Genomic DNA, 18,479 nt, shown 5'->3' on the forward strand with positions numbered 1-18,479 from the left:
CAAGCACTTTATTGCTGAGCCACATCCTTAGCCCATTTTATTTGAGACAGGATTTCCCTAAGTTGTCCTGGCTGGTATGAACTTACCACCCTCCTGCCTCAGCCTCCTAGAAGCAATTTACCCAGATACTTTAGTAAGACCCTGTCTCAAAATAAAAGACGGGTACCAAAATAAAAGCCTGGTGCCACCAAGCCCAGCTTTCTCGTGTGTGTGTGTGTGTGCATGTGTGCATGCGTGTGTGTCTGTGTGTGTGTGTGTATGTGTGTGTTACGGGAGCTACCATATGACATATAAACAACTACTTTGAATGCTTGAGCTAACAGTTTAACGACATTTTGAACCCTTCTTTTCTGGGACTCCTTCCGATGCAGATTCCCGAACAGTTTGGCCCGATCCGGACAGTGGCGGAAGGCAAGGGTGATGTCATCTTGATAGGCACGACAAGAAACTTCATCCTGCAGGGCACCCTGTCCGGGGACTTCACGCCCATCACACAGGTGTGCTGGGCTGGGTGTTGTGACAGACGCTCCCACTCTGCCCAGGAGGACACGAGCAGTGGCGAAGGACGTGGTCACCCCAGGTCCACCTCCCGACTTCAGCACTGCAGTTGCTGCCTTGGGTTGGGGCAGGGAGGACAGGCCCGCTGTGGGCCATGGGGCCTCAGGGTGTGAACCCCGTGTCGCCATAGGGTCACACAGATGAGCTCTGGGGGCTGGCCGTCCACGCCTCCAGGCCTCAGTTCCTGACCTGCGGGCACGACAAGCACGCCACCCTCTGGGACGCCGTTGGGCACCGTCCTGTTTGGGACAGAATCATAGAGGTAAACGTGCGCATTTTCAGTCCTCTTGTAGAAACTCACCCGGAACAGCCTCATTTATTTTTTCCATGACATGAGTAGACATGAAGTCACCTCCGAGCAGGCAATATCTGCTTTCCTCCTAGAATCACACCGTTTTGGTCTCGGCCTCGGGACCCTGAGGTTTACTGAGGAAGTTTTCAGCCACAAATCGGTTGTTGGGGTTCTCGGGTGGCCTTGTGGCTGAGCAGATACTGAGAATACTTGTTAGGGTGAAGAGCCTGCGTTCTGTGACAGGCTGCCTTTGGAGTGAGAAGGCGTACACAGTCACCCCAGCACCCTGCAGGCCGAGCACTGTGACAGGCGTGGTCCTTGTCCCACAAGCTGAGGGTTTTCGTTTCCTTTTGCTGTGATTTTGCTGTGAAGAGGTTGAGGCCCTGGTGGGTTAATAACGAGCCCCTGCTGAGGCTGTGGGTGGCAGAGACACTGGCTATGCCCAACTCGATCTGACTCCAAGCCCAGGCAGTCTGTGCCTCATGGTGCTGTGCTGCTGGTCCCCCCACTGACAGACACCGAGGGCCCCTCGTCCCCACAGTCACTGGCATTGGCTAGCGGCCAGGCTCCGCATCCATCCTGGCCCTCTCTCCCTGGCCCCCCAGCTTTGGATGGGGTCCCTTCAGCTCTTGGTCCTCAGTGGCTTCTTTCCTGGACACCGGGAGTGCAGCTGAGCCAGGTACATGAGGAGCTGAGAGAGCAGCCAGTGTGGAGGCCTGGTGTGGCCTGGGCGTGGCCACTGCTCCTGCTCAGGGTAAAGCGGCGAGCTGGTGTCCCAGGTGCCTCTGGGTGTTTGGCAGCAGCCCCGTTTCCCTCCGTCCTGTCCTCCTTGGTCATTTTGCAAGTGGGACACACATACTCTTCCACAGGCTCTGCACCAAGGCCAGGGCCGGCGGGGTCTGGGCACAGACCACAGCTTGGACGAAGAGCACGGATCTGGGTGTCTTTCTCCTGATCCCTATAGATAAGAGGGGACAAAGACAGGGAGAGAAGCCCCCTAAGGATAATGATTCAGTGTCCTTGGAATGCAAGGCGTATCCACACGGAAACTGCCCTCCTCTCTGGAGGGAAGAGAGGCTTTCCGATGAGCCACAGGACCAGGGTGTGGAGCTGCATGGGCGGGTTGTGTGTGGCAGTGCTGTGCCTGGCCATCAATTTACACTTCCTTTACAATGTTTTAGGATCCAGCTCAGTCTTCTGGTTTTCATCCTTCAGGGTCTGTGGTTGCAGTCGGAACACTCACTGGGAGGTAAGCGGCCCAGCAAGGCCCAAGCTCAGAACTGTGGACAGGCACTCGCTGTTTCCTGGGGACCGGGCAGGTCACTGCTGGCCCACCTTCCTGTGCCCAGTGGCATGCCAAGAAATAGGCCAAAGCTCAACAGCAAACCTTAGGTGGAGGCCCTTCCTGGTTTGAACCCGGGGGAAATATTGGAAGGCCATGGACACGCTTTCCTGTAAAAGTGCCCATCCCACACCCGCTGCTGTCCACCATATTTCCATCTGCCCCAACCTCAGGGGCCCCAAGGACCCCTGCAGGGCGGCTGTGTGCGAGAAGCCTGGTTCCAAAATGCTGAGGCTGGGCCGACTGTTCTGGCAGCCCTTTGAACAAAACCTGGCCCTGTGTTCAGATTCAGTTTGTATTCACCCATCACCGCCAACGTGCCAGGCTGTAGTCCATGTGGGAGCCCTGGCTTTGCCGCCGGGCAGTGGTGCCTCTGAGCCAATCCATCTACTTTTCTGTGAGTCATGGTCACATTGGCAGTGGCCGGATGATGGAAGGAGGGGAGAGACACAGAGTACCCACTGGGGCCGCCTAGCCGGCGACATCAGTGGTAAAATTGTCCTTGCTTGGCAAGGCCTTACTGTGCTTATCACAGAACAGCAGCCCCGTGCCTTTGGTGGTTCGTTCTGAGACCCCGTGGATGGCACAGACCCCGTTTATACCTGGGACAGAGCCTTGAGTACGAATCGGGCCATGTGAGATTGTCAGCCATGGCTAATAATCAAGGAGCGCAGTCCTCACAGCAGACTGTGATAGGAGTGCATGCCGCAGTCCCTCTCCGGAAACACTTGCCTGTCCTGGGCTCCCTTATCCGTCCCAAGACAAAGTGAGGCCCAGAGGGGCCAGGGTGCACTTTGGAAATATGTCATCTGCTTCTCTGGGGATTTTCCACGTAGTATTTGCAGGCCTCGTTTGACCATGGAGAGCTCAAACCACAGATAAAGGAACGGCTTTGTGCATTTCCTGCAATTGCATTCCGAGTTTTTGCTACTTCCTCCCATTCTTTCTCCCTAAAAAGAGTATCACTCGGAGGCTGTGGCTGCAGCGACAGCTTATAAAGAGGAACCACCCTTGAGGGGTGGTACGTTGCCTAGGGGTCCAATTCCACGTGCCAACAGAATTCTTCAGGAAGATGTCTGTGTGGTGACACCTGCACCTGCACACACACACTCACCCACACACACACGCGTGTGTGCACACTCCCTGCCAGCCATTCGGCTCCCCCGGAAACAGCACAAATTTCAAACTCAGTAGGCCCCACCCTCTGAGGACCAGACACCAGCCAAGTGGACGGGCGGACCCCTGCCATCTGCCTGCTGCCTGTGTGTGGCGTTGCTGGTGACGGCACTCAGGACCCCAGATGGCATCCTCAGGTAGCCCAAGGCCCCACGCGTAACCTAATCCCCCACTGTCAGGGCCTCTGCATCGGGGCTGCAGATCGGTGCTGTCCCTTTCACTGGACTTGGCACCAGCAGGTTCCCATCAGCCCTGTCTATTTATTGTGCCTGGGCCTCAGCTGTGCTCAGACAGCACAGGAAGAGGGAATCGGCAACAAGATGTGAGCAGGCAGAGCCACGAAGCAGCGTCCCAACCCAGGAAGTTGGGACCAGAAGGGGAGGCGCAGACAGGACCCCCAGCGGTGCCGGGCAGGTGGCTCCTGCCATCCGGGTCTGAAGTTACAGCAGCAGGCAGCTTGTGACTTCTGCACCCTGCTGACCCCAGGGTCCACTTCCTGCTGCCATCCGAGAGTCCCTCCACTGCCGTGGCCTCACCAGGGACGCCAGCATGTCCACCTGTGTTCTGAGTGGACCCTGAGCGAGGCTGCTCTAGGGTGGCAGTCAAAGGCTCCCCATCCCTTCCTACATGCTCCCTGGCTCTCCACACCCCCCTAAAGCCGTGCTGGTTGCTCCCCAGCTTTTCCCGAAGCTGCAGGCTCTGTGCAGCCTGAGAATCACTGCCCAGGGCCCCTGCCCCATGGCCAGTGTCGATCCCTCCCGGCACCCTTGCCGGGCAGCCCAGCAACAGTCTGGGTCTGCAGCCTGTGGCCCGGACTTTCTCTTCCTCCTCGTGCAGGTAACAAAACGCTCAGCTCCATGTCCGGCGGGATGCGCTCTTTTCTGCAGAAGTGTTTGCAGGCAGGAAGCTTGCTCTGCACACCCGTGGGGGGCAAGCTTTCCTGCTAGCCCCGCTGCGCCCCGCTCACTGCTTCATTTCCCACTCAGCGGCTCATGGCGCTCTCTCTCTCTCTTGTGTTCACCACAGGTGGTTTGTGTTTGACACGGAAACGAAGGACCTGGTCACCGTGCACACGGATGGAAATGAGCAGCTGTCGGTCATGCGCTACTCCCCAGGTTAGAGACGCTGCTTCCTCTGGCATCCATCAGGGTTGGCGGGTCTGTGCAACCTCAAGGGTTGCAATTACAGGGGTGAGGAGCTGGGGCCTCAGTGTGCAGCCCTCCCCTGGTCATTTTAAAGACTCCATTAGGGGCCAGGGATTTAGCTCAGTGGTTCTGCTGTCTGCCTTGCAAGCACAAGGACCCGAGTTTGATCCCTGGTACCAAAAGAGAGAGAGAGAGAGAGAGAGAGAGAGAGAGAGAGAGACTGACTCAATTAGGGCAGGAGGGGCCCCCACCCACCCATCACTCCCACTTCCAAAGTGATCACTCTCACCTCCCTAGCCTCATTTTCACACCACAGTGCAGAGCTGTACAGGCGTCACCACAACCCTGTCTTAGAACCTTTCCGTCCTCCTCAGTGCTCCCTCCTTGCCCGTTGTTAAGGATTCATCTACCCCTACTGTTCCAGTCCTAGACAATCACCAAACTGCTTTCTGTCCCTACGAATTCCCTTTTCTGGACATAAAATTCAGTGGAATCATACAACATATATAATGGCACCTCAGTTCACAAACTTGATTCTTTCCACAAATCTGGTCACAAACAGAATTGCACAAGAACCAAATCAAATTCAGTGTTGATCTTATAGGGACATTTGATTTGGCCTTCATCCATTTCAGTGTGTGACCAGTCATAGAAAGAATTAGATCTGTGAACCGAGTTACCACTGTATCCTGTTGGATCTGGCCTCTTGCATATGTAATAATGACTTTGAGGTTAATCTGTGTTACTTTATGCATAGCCATAGCTAATCCTTTTTAATTGCTGCATAGTATTCCATTTTATGGATATACCTCATTTTGTTTATCTGTTCATCAGTTAATGGACATTTAGATTATGCCTAGCTTTTTACTGTTACAAATATTCATGTATATTTGCCTTTTGCAGACATGTGTTCACTTTTCTAGGTAAATGATTAGGAGTGGGTTTGGGGGCTATATGGTAAACATATTTATATTTAGTTTGGTGAAACTGCCAAATTGGTTTTCACAGTGGTCACAGTGTTTTACATTTCTACCAGCAATGTGAGAGGGTTCCTGTATCCACATCCTCACCAACACCTGTCACTGTTTGTTTTTTTTAAACTATTCTAAAAGAAGTGTAATATGTCTCATTTTAATTGATGTTTCCCTAATGACTATTGATGTTGTGCATTTTTAATGTCCTTGTTAATCATTCGTACATCCTTCTTGGTAAAATAGCTATTCAGGTATTTTGCCCATTTGTCTTATTGTTACTGATTTGTTTCTGTATTTAAGTTCTTTATTCAATATATGACTCACCCGTATTTTTCCTAGTATTTGCTTTACACTGAGCCCTTTTATATTTTTATTTTGAGACCTGATCTAAGTCACTAAGTTGCCCAGGTGAGGCTAAAATCTTCAACCTTCCTGCCTCAGCCTCCCAGAGTGCTGGAATCAGAAGAGTATACCACTGTTCCTGGCTGTCTCTTATTTACTTAATGGGAGTACTTTTGAGGTGCAAAGATTTTTCATTATTAAATTAAAATTCTATCTTCATTTTGATGAAGTCCAGTTCATCGATTTTTTTCATTTATGGATCAGACCCAAGATGCAGAAGTTTTTCCCGAGCTTTCTTCTAGGAGGGTTGACAGCACGCATTTAGATCTGTTACTCATCTTGAGTTAACTTCTTTTTTTTTCTTTTTACCTCCAGTACTGGGAATCAAACTCAGGGCCTAGTACTTGCCAGGCAGGTGCTGTGCCACTGAGCCACATTTCTGGACCATTGAGTTAAGTCTTGTGCAGATGGAGAGGGAAGTCAGAGTATTTGTTCTGCGAATGGATGTCCCATTGTCCCCACACTGTTTGTTGAAACATCGTCCATTCCCTACAGAACTCCACATTTTTGTCAAACACTGATCAACTATAAATGCAAAGGTTTCTTTTCAGATACTCAATTCCATCCCCACTCCTGTGCTTACCCTGTGCTGCTACATTTGGGAATAAGTTTGGAAATTAACTACTGTAACTCTTCCACCGTTGTTTTATTTTCCAAAATTGTTTTGGACATTTTAGGTCCTTAACATAGATAAAACTTTATGTAAGTTTAGGATCTGCTTGTCGCTTTCTAATTTTAAAAAAGCATCCTAGGCTCTTAATGGAGCTTATGTTGAATTTCCAAATCAATATGGGGAGAGTCATCACCTTGATTAATGACATTGCGACTTCTAATCCATGAACATGAAGTGACACTCCATTTATTTAGATTTTCTCTGATTTTCCTCATGTTCATTTTATAGGTGTTTATTGTTTGCTTGTTTTGTTGTTTCTTGCAGTACTGGGGATTGAACGCAGGGCCTTTGCACTGAGTTGCTTCCTCACCCCTTGATTGATTGATGATTGATTGATTGAAACAGAGTCTTACTAAATAGCCTAGACTAAGCTTAAACGTGTTTTGTTGTTTCTTGCAGTACTGGGGATTGAACGCAGGGCCTTTGCACTGAGTTGCTTCCTCAACCCTTGATTGATTGATGATTGATTGATTGATTGAAACAGAGTCTTACTAAATAGCCTAGACTAAGCTTAAACATATGATCCTTCTGCCTCAGCTTCCCAGAACTGAGAACTACAGGCGATGTGCTACCACTCCAGCTTGTTTTATAATTTTTCATACACAAATCTTGCCCTTTCTTTTTAAAATTTATTGCTGTCATTCTTTGGTGACGCAAATGGAATTCTCTCTGAACTTTATCTTCAGATAGCTGGTTGCTAGTATACACAAGTAAAATTGAGTCTTGCACATAGATCTTATATTACCTTTCCTAACACTTACTAATTTTAGAGAGGTGTATATGTGTGATCCTTGGGATTTTCTTTTTTTTTTTTCTCATTATGTTTATGGTACATTTTAGTACATTCATCGTTGGGATCTTGTACCTTTACATGATGTATCTTGGCTCTTATTTGTTTCCTCACTCCCCTGCCCTCCCTTCACCCCCTCCACCCTTTCCTATTTACAAAAACTTTGTTTCCATTTTTTCCTTTTCTCATATTTTTTTCTTTTTCCTTCTTTCCTTTCCCCTACCCTTCCCACTTTCCCTACACCTTTAGCCCTTTTCTTCTTATTTCCCATTGTCAATTATATAATTTGAACCTTATTTACACTTTCAGTTTCTCACACCAGAGAAACTATTTGGTATTTACACATATGTAAATATTATTTCACTTTTATTTATTTTATTATTATTTTATTTATTTCACTATTATTTCACTTAAGAGAATGGCCTCAGTGTGCATCCATTTAGCTATAGATATCCCTAATTTCTTATTTGCTATGGCTGGGTAGTACTCGAAGCATGTTATCTGAAAATAAAAACGGTTTTACTTCCTCCTTTCTAACCTGGATGCCTGTAGTTATTTCCTTCTTACTGCATCAGCTGGTACCTCCAGTAAATTGAGAAACAGAAACACCAAGAATGGATCCCTCACCTTGCTCCCAGCCTTTGGAGAAAGAGCGCTGGGTCTTTCATCACAGGGTGAGGGTGTCCTTTATCACAATGAGAAAGCCCCCTTCACGACTTGTGTGAGCATGGTTAGCAGGCTGGGTGCTGCGGTTAGCCAGCTGCTTCCGCTGCACTTGTAGTGATGGTCTCGTTGTTTGTCCTTTCTTTAAAACGATGTGTTGCCTCAATGTTCCAATCTTAAAGCAACTTTACCCTCCTGTGATGCGTCACGTGACTTGTTTGTGGCTGGCACCCGCCCATTCCTTCCTGTTCTGTGAGGGCTGATGTTCATGGCTCACGGGCAGACTCATTTGTAGCCTCCTTATTGTGCCTTTGTCTTGGTCGTGACAGCTCTTGCTGTCTCACAGGTGTGTTGGGGACATGTTCCTTACTCCTCAGGATTGGAATTAGTGTTTTCCTAAAAAAATATTTGACAGAATCCACGTGAATTCAGTGGAACCATCTGGGATCTTCTTTTTGGAAAATGTTTAAATTGCTAACTCAGTGTCTTTACTTGTTACAAATGTATTCAGATTTGACATTTCTTCTTGACTCAGTTTGGTAATATGGCTGTTTAGTTGTCTCTTTAGTTGTACTGGGGATCGAACTCAGGTTCTTGTGCTTGCGAGGCAGGCGCCGGAGCCATTGAGCTAAATCCCTGGCCCTAGTTGTCTGTTTAGTTGGCATACCTCGCTCATAGTATTTGGTTATAATGTCTGGGATGTTTCTGAGATTGGCTGTTCCCTGAGCCCTGAGCAGCCTCTTACCTTCTCACCCGACAGACAAGTCCACAGCCACTGGGAGCTCCCAGTCTGGCAGAAGCAGCTGGCTGACCCAGAATGCCTTTCACTTTGGTTTCAGCTGAATCTTGGGCCTTCCGTTGATTCTCACCAACACCCCTAGCTCTCAGGCGTTCCCTCCTTGCCTTAGGCCCTTTGAACCTCCTCCCCAAAGTGCATCAGAGGCCTCCTCTGAGGCCTGTCAGCTCTTGCTCCTCTGGGGCTTGGGGAATGTGTTTCCTTTTCTTCTCAGCGACACTAGTGACAGCCGCAGAGACCAGAGAGCAGGGAGCAGTGGGCAAAAGAAGGAGCCTCAGGCCGGTGCCAGTCACCCAGCTGCTGTGAGATGCTGTGGAAAGAGGAGCTAGGACTGTGTCCTCCAAAGGAGGGGGTGCCCTGCAGCTGGCATCGGCAAGGACAACAGGGCGAGGGCTAGAGCCTCGGCGGGGAGGGGGACCCACCTCACCAGCCCTGGATGCTCAGAGCCGTGCTCCGTAAATCTGGGTGGCCTGTGCACTCGAGCGTAGGCACAGCTGGCCCCTGTTCAGGATAGCACATGACCAGCAGTGAGGCTTTTCTGGTTGCATCCAGGGTTTCTGCCTGCTTGATTCCTGGCACCTTTTTAGATTTAAATATTTACAGACTTTACACACTGAACACATAAAAAGCATTAGATGCCCAGGCACAGGAATCTAAGCAGCTGCTGCTAAATTCCCTGCCAAGAGCCAGAGTCCCTCTCCGAGGGTGCCCTGCGCCAGGGAGTGTCAGAGGAGGAGCCGGCCTCAAGTGATGAGGTTGTTTTCTTCCTCCCTCAGGCTCAGAAAAGTTCTGGATTTGTACTGACTGCCAGGAGAGAAGCTGGCAGTTCTTGAGCTGGCCCAGGATGCAGAGTGGGGCTGGTGAGCCTGGCCTGTGTCCCTGACCGTGCCCAGCGGTTGTCCTTGCCTTCTGAGCCGTGTGCAAGCCCGACTCTGGCATGGGCAAGGGGACATAGAATGAGCCTCAGAAAAGCAGGCTGCTCCCCAGGTCCTCTTCTGGGAATGTTAGGTGAGCAAGTGCACAGGGCAGTGGAGTTTGCTCAGAAAGTCAGACCATGTGGTCGGAATCCTTCTGATTTCCTCCATTCTGTGAGTACCCCAGGGAATCCCAGTTTCAGCTGCTCCTTCACAACTTGCCTTTGGTTGTAAGAGATGGCTCAGGAGGATCGTTTCCAGTTTCAGGATCCTGACAGCAGGCGGAGTCCCAGGTGGGCAGAAAGGGGGATGGAGGATGACCATTGGCACCAAGAGAATTCCTGTGGATCATCTGCATGGCTTAGATCTAAGTGGCCCCCAAGCCTCATGTGCTGGGAGGTGGACGAGGAGAGTCACTGGGGGTGTGGCCTGGAGGGGCGCACCTCCCTCCCTGGCTCCTCCCTACTCTCTCTGCTTCCTGTGCGCCATGCTGTGAGCAGCTCTCCTCCCCAGGCCCCGATGCCCTGTCTTGGAGCCAGCCGACCACCAACTGAAATGGGAGCCAAGATAAAGCTCCTCTTCCCTACGTCGTGGGTGTTAGGTGCTCTGTCCCAGCAATGTGCAATACCCACTTCAGTCACATTTTACCAGCTCTTCTTCCCTTGTGAAGTATTTTACATAAGACAGTCTTATGCTAATAAGACAGTTATTTTTGAAACCAGAGTCAACTGTGACAGCTGGTGAAATATCAGCAGTGTAGTCATGACAGCCATATCAGGGACCTTATAGACTGGAAAAAAAGGAGCTTTGATTGGATTAAAATGTTGGTGTTTCGAGAACAGAAGCAGGAATCCCATACTTAGGTGCACTGAGCCCAATGCATATGCTTAGCCTGGCGCCAAGAACATGGGGGAGGATGGGCCAGTTGCCGGGGTCACTCAGCTGTGTGGTGTTGTCATCTCACCCTCAGGGTTGAGGTGTGGCTTTCTGTTTTTACTGGAATGAATCAGAATCTTGTACTCATCCCTCTGTTATTCGAAGCATCAAATCCACCTTTTCCACCTGGGTCTGAGTGACCAGCTCAGATCCGGTACCTGGCTCCCAACTTGCTCTGTCCCCTGCCACATTGTATCCCCTATACCTTGGACAGATGCAGCAGCCTCATCTCCAAATCCCAGCACCACTGTGAAAGCACAAGGGACACCCGCCACCCGTGGAGACCTGTCTGCCACCCGCAGCCCGCCTGTGGCCTGGTGATGGCAGTCAGCTCACGTCCTTCTTGCTGTCCTGCTCACCTGGCAGTGTCACTCAAGCAGGCTGCTGAGCCCGTTCCCTTCTCTGCAGCACTCCCTGGTGATGAGATCTGTGGGACAGTCCCAGCCCCACGCCTGGGGAGGGCAGCAGTCAATAGAAATCACCCGCTGGGTGCCAACTCCTGCAAGCACCTGGATGCCTGCTCCTCCACCGACATCTGCTGTTTCTGGAGCATCGGTCCAGGCTGTCGTGGCCTCCAGGTGCTGAGGATTGAGGCTCCGAGGGTCTGCGCACCAGGGGGCCATGATGGGAAGACAGCAGGGAGCAGTTAGTATTTATTAGGCAGACATTCTGTTTTATATCCAGATCTTGACGTAGATGGGGTCACATCTGATAAACCCACGTTATCAAAATATCATTAAGTGCAAGCTGTGTCAGACACACCCAGCATACTGAGTGTCTTCAGTATCAGTGCAACACACTGGAGAAGGCTGGTGGTTCCCCACGTGTCCAGGGACTGGCTGGGACCTGAGAGAGGACATCACATTAGCCCTGGGAAATTCAGGAATTCAAAATTCTGAAATCCAAGTCTAATTTCTGCTGGATCTATAATTGCTTTGCACCATCATAACAAAAGAATGATTCAGTCCAAGGACCACGAGTTGGGCAATTTCCGAAATCCGTTTCTGGGTGGCCCCACTCCTGACTGTCTCCTGTGGGTTTGCTTCTGCAGAAGAAGCAGAAGCGAGCCGGGGGAGGGGACATCACAGAAGCGTTGGTAGTGCCAGCGACCTCGAGGGACTTTACAGATGCTTCCATTTGAATTTCCTTGCCAACTGCAGAGATGTGTGGACCAGGGCGGGGACTGACGTCTAGTGTCCTGTCCCTTCCTGGAGGCCACGCTCCGGGGAGCCCTCCATTCTGGCATCTGTGTGGCTCCAGGCCAAACCCTGAGGTGCTTCCTCGGCTGCCCTCTGCTCCTGCTCGGGAGGGGCTGGTGTTTTCTAGCCGCCTCCAGCCTGGCCCTTCCTGGGATCCTGCCCTTGGCCTCACGTTTGGCAGACACATGCTGGCTCTTCGGCTGCCACAGAAAGCTCCGCCCTTGCTTGGCTCTTCTGGGACCAGACTCGGGAGAAGAGACATCCAGAGGTGGCCCTTGGGAAGAGGCTGGGGAGCCGACCCTCCACCCTGCAGTGCTGGGACAGGATATAGGGAGCAGCTCCACCAGGTCGGATGGAGTCGCATGGCTTACAGAAAGATTCTGTGAACTATTACCAGGCTTTACAATCCTACTGGGTGCGTGTGTTTCAGAGTCGGTACAGGACTCAGGAGGAAGCACATTTTCCTTTGACATAACCCATCGGTGTGGCAGTTAGATGTGTGATGGCAGCTGGCGCGGTTGCCATGAGGACAGTGCTTCTCTTTAGCACGGAGAGTGTAATTGACCCTGTTTCCACAGATGGGAACTTCTTGGCCATCGGCTCTCACGACAACTGCGTGTACATATATGGAGTCGGCGACAACGGGAGGAGGTACACACGCGTGGGCAAGTGCTCGGTGAGTCTCACGACACGTGTGTGGTCACGTCTGCATGTCGCACGTCTCAGCGCGGAGACTCAGACGGCTCTGTCCCCACAGGGCCACTCCAGCTTCATCAGCCACCTGGACTGGTCCGTGGACTCGCACTTCCTCGTGTCCAATTCTGGAGACTACGAGATCCTCTACTGTGAGTAGCAGCCGCGTCGTGGGCTCGTGTGCTGTCATCTCTGGCCTCAGTTTCCCCCTTAGAGATGGAGGAGCTGGCCGCACAGCCTCTGGGGTCCTCTGGCACTTGGAGGAGAGGAACAGGGGAGGCAGCTATGAAAGGTGTGGGACAAGAGCGGGGCCTGGGGCTGTCATGGCCAGAGCAGTCCTGCGGGGACAGCAGCCCCTCCTCAGCCTCCTCTCCTAGCCTTCCCTGTCCGTCTGTGCCCAGGAGGGATCTGTGGACAGGGAGGGAAATATGGTGGCACTTCCTGACCATGTAGGACACAGTGCCAGGCAGATTCCCAAGCACTCCCAGAGCACCTGCCCCATGCTAGGCCTGTCACACGCGTGAGAAAGAGCTGGTCACCCCACCAGAAGTTCCTCAAGAATTCGGTGTTACTTACCTGTGCTTTCTCATGGTCCACGGCACTTCCTGGTTCCTCTCCTCTTTACAGATGAGGAAATCTGGCTCTGATACCGGGCGCTGCCTGAGAGCCAGTTTGGGAGGAACTTCCTCCAGTGCACGGCCTGTTTGTTGAGGACCCAGTCAGGCAGGGGAAGGGAAGCAGGGAGTCCCACTGGTAGGAACAGTGGCTGCCTAGCGTCCTTCTCCTTATCTGGGTCCTGCTGGAGGCTCAGCAGTGGTGATGGTTTTGGGGGATGATCCTTGGGGCAGAACCTGCTCAGGCAGGGTGAGAACTCCTGGGGGTTTGGTAAGGTTTGTGTTGGGTAAGGAGAACCCAACCACAGGGTCCCAGCCCCGAGGATACCAGGCAGGGAAGCCTGAAGAGCAGGGGCTGTCGTAGCCTCGAGAGGCCATTCTGTGGGGAGCAGCCTCAGAGGAGATGGGAAGAGCACAGAAAGGCCTCTGCTTAGCCCCGGATGTGGGCTGTCTCTGGGCCAGTAAACCTCCATGCAGTGGGTTCCCATGAAGTCCCTGCCTTGGGCTCAGAGGACTCAGATCTGCCCAGGGCAGTGCTGGGGGCCTGGGCTCATGTCATGAGGCTGTTTGCTCTTTCCAGGGGTCCCCTCGGCTTGTAAGCAAGTCGTGAGTGTGGAAGCTACGAGAGACATTGAATGGGCCACCTACACCTGCACTTTGGGGTTCCACGTCTTTGGTAAGTTTCCTGCGGATTCACTGCTCCAGGATGGGAACAAAAGATACCTCTACTTTGGGGATATTTCTCTGATAGTTAGACAACCTCATCACCAGGCTTGTCAAAGTGCCTGCTTCTGCGAACCCCCAGGACCTCTCCATGCAGCGCCGTGGCCCTGGCCGGCAGACGAGAGCCAGAGAGGTGGCGTTGAGCCTCTCCCATTGGGAGGCTGGGCCTGAGAATGCTCAGCAGCCTTTTCTCAGCTTGTGCCCGGTGCACCTCCGTGTGCCGTGTGTACTCACTGTCTGGTAGGGTTATTACACGTTTTGGTCCAAAAACTAAATATTTCATTTCCTTTAGAGTGTAGTTTAGAGATGTATTCTTAGATAACCTAAGATAAATTACCACTGTTTAGTAGAATAAAAAGAAAAGGCATTATCTGTCATCTTTTTATGAAAGACCACAAGTCACAACTTGATAATGCACGAATCTCCTGAGCAACAGTGTTAGGTCAAGGGGGACTGATATGCATGCACCTCTCAGACGGTCTGGAGACAGTGTCCCCAGCTCCACTTGCCCCAGGCCCAGCCACGGCTGGCAGTTTAAGGCACAACTGAGCTGGGTTGGGAGACTCCGGAAAGGCAGGCAGAAACGGGTGAGACACCTTTGAAGAGACTGCTGTATGGAGAGCCAACATCAAGCTAAGGAAACTGTAGCCTTGAAGACTGATTGGCCTCTGTCTGGTGCTCTGGGGACACAAGGATGACTGCAGAACCGGGGTGCCCAGTGCTCTCTGCCCTGGCATCCAGAAGTAGCCCCAAAAGAGGCAGGCAGCCCAGAAATCCGTTCTGTGACCCCACACAGTAAAGTAAGGCTCCGCATTCATTGTGGGCTTTCCTAAAAACAGGCAGAATGAGCTGAATCTGGAGCACAGGAAAGGCCAGTGCTGAGACCGACTGGACACTCGTTTGTCCCTTGTTGCAAAGCTCAGATGCAGGGCAGTTTTGTTTTCTGGGTAGCCCAGTGGCCAGCTCCTGTGCCCAGGGCATGGTCCATGTCTGTTCTCGACTACTGGGTTTTTTTTGTTTGTTTGTTTGTTTATTTTGATACCAGGAATCAAATCAAACTCAGGACCTCATGCTTGCCAGGCAGGCGCTGTGCCTCTGAGCTCCATCCCGAGCTCCCTCCACTGCTGTTTGTGGTCTGTTTTAGGAGTGTGGCCGGAAGGTTCGGATGGAACCGACATCAACGCTGTCTGTCGGGCCCATGAGAAAAAGCTCCTGTCGACCGGCGACGACTTCGGCAAAGTGCACCTCTTCTCGTACCCCTGCTCGCAGTTCAGGGTACAGATTGTCCCTCCGCTAACCACACCCCTGTGGGGAGTGTGTGAATGGACACTGAATAGCAGTGGCTGCCAGCCGCTAGTGTAACCAGCGCCCTGCTAACCTGCAGCCCCGGGCACTTCCCTCAGAGAACCCCAACCTTCTGTAGGCACAGCCTGCAGAGCTCCGCAGATGTGTGTGAAACTCTGTGGCCTCCCCACCCCATGGCTTCCTCTCCCCCAGCCCCACCGAGCTGGGCCACCTTTCAGTCCTCCCTGAACCTGCCCCTCCAGGAGGAGACCCCACCCTCGGCCCAGCGGCTCCTTGGTCCCGCCCTTTCCAGCACCCCCAAGTCGATGGCAGTGGGGGGAGGGGGTGCTGCTGCCTTCCTGGTCCTGCACAGCCGAGAGCTGAGAACTGCGGCACCGCCGGCCCCCCGTGTTTCCTTTGCGGTAACTTCCGTCCCTGTCCCCTTTCCCAGGCACCGAGCCACATCTATGGCGGGCACAGCAGCCACGTCACCAACGTCGACTTTCTGTGTGAGGACAGCCACCTCATCTCCACGGGTGGGAAGGACACCAGCATCATGCAGTGGCGGGTCGTCTAGTCCCGCACGAGCTGGGAGCAGGCGTGCCCGAGAAGACGAGTTCCACTTGGTCACTGTGATTTCTGTTTTGACTAAAAATTCTTACAAACCTCAGGAAAACTCTCTCTCTACCAGTTACCTTAGCTTGGAGTCAGTGAGCATCACTGGAGGAGCAGCACGTTTCTACTTCCACTGTGCGACAGGTGAAGCACGGAAGGGAGCAGGTCCCGGGTTCACACAGCAGCGCCGTCGACAGCAGGGACTGGGGTGCCCTTAGCGACTTTCTATGAACTGTTCAAAAATGGTCACAGAATGCCTTCTAAATACCGTGCACAGTCCTCACTGTTTCACCATCTAGCTTGCTGAGTCATATTTATAACAATGAGGTCCTGAACCCTGACCGCTGTTGGCCAATGGTCCTGAAAGGGTAAAGTATCGGAGAAGAGAGTGAATGACTGATTCGCACAGCTGAGTCAGGAAATGCGAACGGGAGACTTTCTTTGGTTACATTTTCTAGGGTTTCGTGAAACTCTTGCTTTGGGAGGCTGGTGGGCCAGAGGTTGCACTGTTGTGAGCAGAGGAATCTGACCGTTGCAGCAGGGTGTACAGGGCTTCCAGTCCCATTCATGCTGCTCTGCCGCCCCAGGCAGCACCGGTCCCGCTCACGTGCCCTAGTGAACAAGGCCGGACATGGAGCCGCTTCCTCTGTATATTAATGGCATGACATGGTATTGTACTCGTATAACGTGTTAGCAACTCATAATAAATACCTAAGGCCAAGTTTTACTGTTTGATGCTGTGGACACTGTACATTTGTATTTTTCAACCAAGCAGACCAAGTCAAGAAGAAATCACTTCGGTGTCCCTGTGGAGAGGAGAGGTCTCAGAAGGCTCCAGGTACGAAGGGCATCTTCACGTCCCGTCTTTGTGCGTGGATGGCTCTGGACAGTATGAAAGAAGACTGTGTTCTTCTGATGGGTAGAACGTAGGTGGCGTAAACTTGTCAAGAAGGCCTTATCCATTGCGTGACAGATTGAAATTTATTGTTTACATTGGGGAATGTATCTCGGATTTTTAATAGAAGAATAATAGACATAAGAACAAATACGAAGATTTTTACTTGTGCTAAGCAAGTGGATGAATTCAGTTTCCCAAACTCTACAGCGCTGGTTGTTTAGAGTGGCTGATGATGACATGCGACCCTTGGGGATGCTTTTCATGACACCTCTAGCCTGCGGGGGAGCGCAGGGCACTGGTGAGCACTGTGTGGAACAGCTGAATCTGTGCGTATGTATCCTTATCAAATATATTCTGTAATGAAATAAAATTTGAAAAGTGGATTTCTTATTGACCTATATTCCTGAAAGCATATAAATTAAAATATTTAAAATTAGATATGATTCACACTATATTCTGTTTCATATTCAGATTTTTTTTCTCACCTGGTTCATTTGCAGATGGAACTGTACTTTGCATATGGCATGGATGCATTCTTCCCAGGAGATAACTCTAAAAAATTTAGGCCAGAGGCCAAGGATTTAGCTCAGTGGTGCTGCTGCCTGCCTCACAAGCACAAGGTCCTAAGTTCGATCCCCGGTACCAAAACAAAACAAAACAAAATAGATTCACTTATATTTATGGGCTGGCAATTTAGCTCAGTGGTACCGCTGCCTGCCTCGAAAGTGCAAGGTCCTGAGTTTGATCCCTGGTACCAGAAAAAAAAAAATTTAGGCCAGTTACCGCTCCCAGTTGTTAGTTTCCTTGGTTATGTAAATACTGGCAAAGACAGTCATTTTAAATTAATAATTGAGGAAATAATTAGCCATCAGGGAAGGGAAAGGGAACCATTATTGACTTGTAAGTCAGAATGATGGATAGGTGATGGATCAATCGACCTGTAGACATACACTGATATTTTATGTATTTATACTCTTATTATGTGTGCTGTTTTATTTATAATGCAAGTAGTTGTCTTAGTCACTTCCCTCACTGCCAAGACACCATACTCCCACCCCCAAAGTAAAGGAGGAAAGGTTTATTTGTCTCACGTTTGCAGTGCGTGGTCAGCTGGCTCCAAGCCGCTGGAGCCATGCTAGGGGCAGTGAAAGAAATGAGTGTAGAGGAGAAGAACATAGTGGGTCTGGGAGCTCCACGAAGCTTCCCCAAAGTGCTGAGAGAGAAGGAGCGGCCAGGCGGAACGGGGAGGGAGCGCAGGCAAGGCTCATGCTGTCAAAGCCCTTTGAAGAGGGCACAAGGCTATTCAGGGCAGGGGCAGCCATGCCTGTCGAGGCATGGAGAGGGCTATCCCCGGAACTGTCAGAGCAAAGGGAGCCCCTGGCACTGGTGCCGTGAAGGGATGGGTTGGTATTGTGGATGGTTGTTTTGGGTGGGTCGATATTTGGTCTTCAGGGCCAAGGAGCATGGAGTGAGGTGTTACCAGGATCTCGGGGAGTGGCGAAGGTGGCCCAGAGTGTGCACAACAGAGGCCCAGGGAGGGATTGGAGGTGTTGTCCAGAGGCATCCAGGTGGCATCAGAAGCCCTGGTAGCAGATTGGATGTGGGCAGAGAGGGCTGATGTTCTCCATTTGGATGGCGCCACCGTGTGCTGAGACGCTGAGCTCTGCAAGCAGCCAGGAGGGCGTGAGCCAGGCCCAGGACAGGCTGAGGGGAGGGGAGGTCCCCTAGCAGCCAGGTGCAGTGCAGCTGGCACCCACCTGAGGCTCTTCAGGAGGCTGACGTCCTGAAGGCC

The 18,479-nt window shown here is 51.5% G+C and overlaps 1 protein-coding gene across 5 annotated transcripts in view; it reads left to right on the top strand.

The window, feature by feature from the left end:
* Eml1 (EMAP like 1) overlaps positions 1-17,117 on the top strand; it is a 137,978-nt gene extending 120,861 nt beyond the window's left edge. For all 5 annotated transcript variants that reach the window (XM_033766791.1, XM_033766790.1, XM_010609127.3 and 2 more), the window contains 9 exons: positions 372-497; positions 689-820; positions 2,032-2,099; positions 4,395-4,483; positions 12,439-12,536; positions 12,618-12,705; positions 13,748-13,843; positions 15,035-15,165; positions 15,626-17,117. In XM_033766791.1, the coding sequence (XP_033622682.1) occupies positions 372-497; positions 689-820; positions 2,032-2,099; positions 4,395-4,483; positions 12,439-12,536; positions 12,618-12,705; positions 13,748-13,843; positions 15,035-15,165; positions 15,626-15,751 (954 nt within the window). In that variant the 3' untranslated portion in view covers positions 15,752-17,117. The remainder of the gene's footprint in view (positions 1-371; positions 498-688; positions 821-2,031; positions 2,100-4,394; positions 4,484-12,438; positions 12,537-12,617; positions 12,706-13,747; positions 13,844-15,034; positions 15,166-15,625) is intronic.
* Positions 17,118-18,479: the final 1,362 nt, after the last annotated feature.

This window comes from Fukomys damarensis, unplaced genomic scaffold (assembly GCF_012274545.1).
Source record: "Fukomys damarensis isolate Sample0158 unplaced genomic scaffold, DMR_v1.0_HiC HiC_scaffold_21, whole genome shotgun sequence".
Lineage (NCBI taxonomy): Eukaryota > Metazoa > Chordata > Mammalia > Rodentia > Bathyergidae > Fukomys > Fukomys damarensis.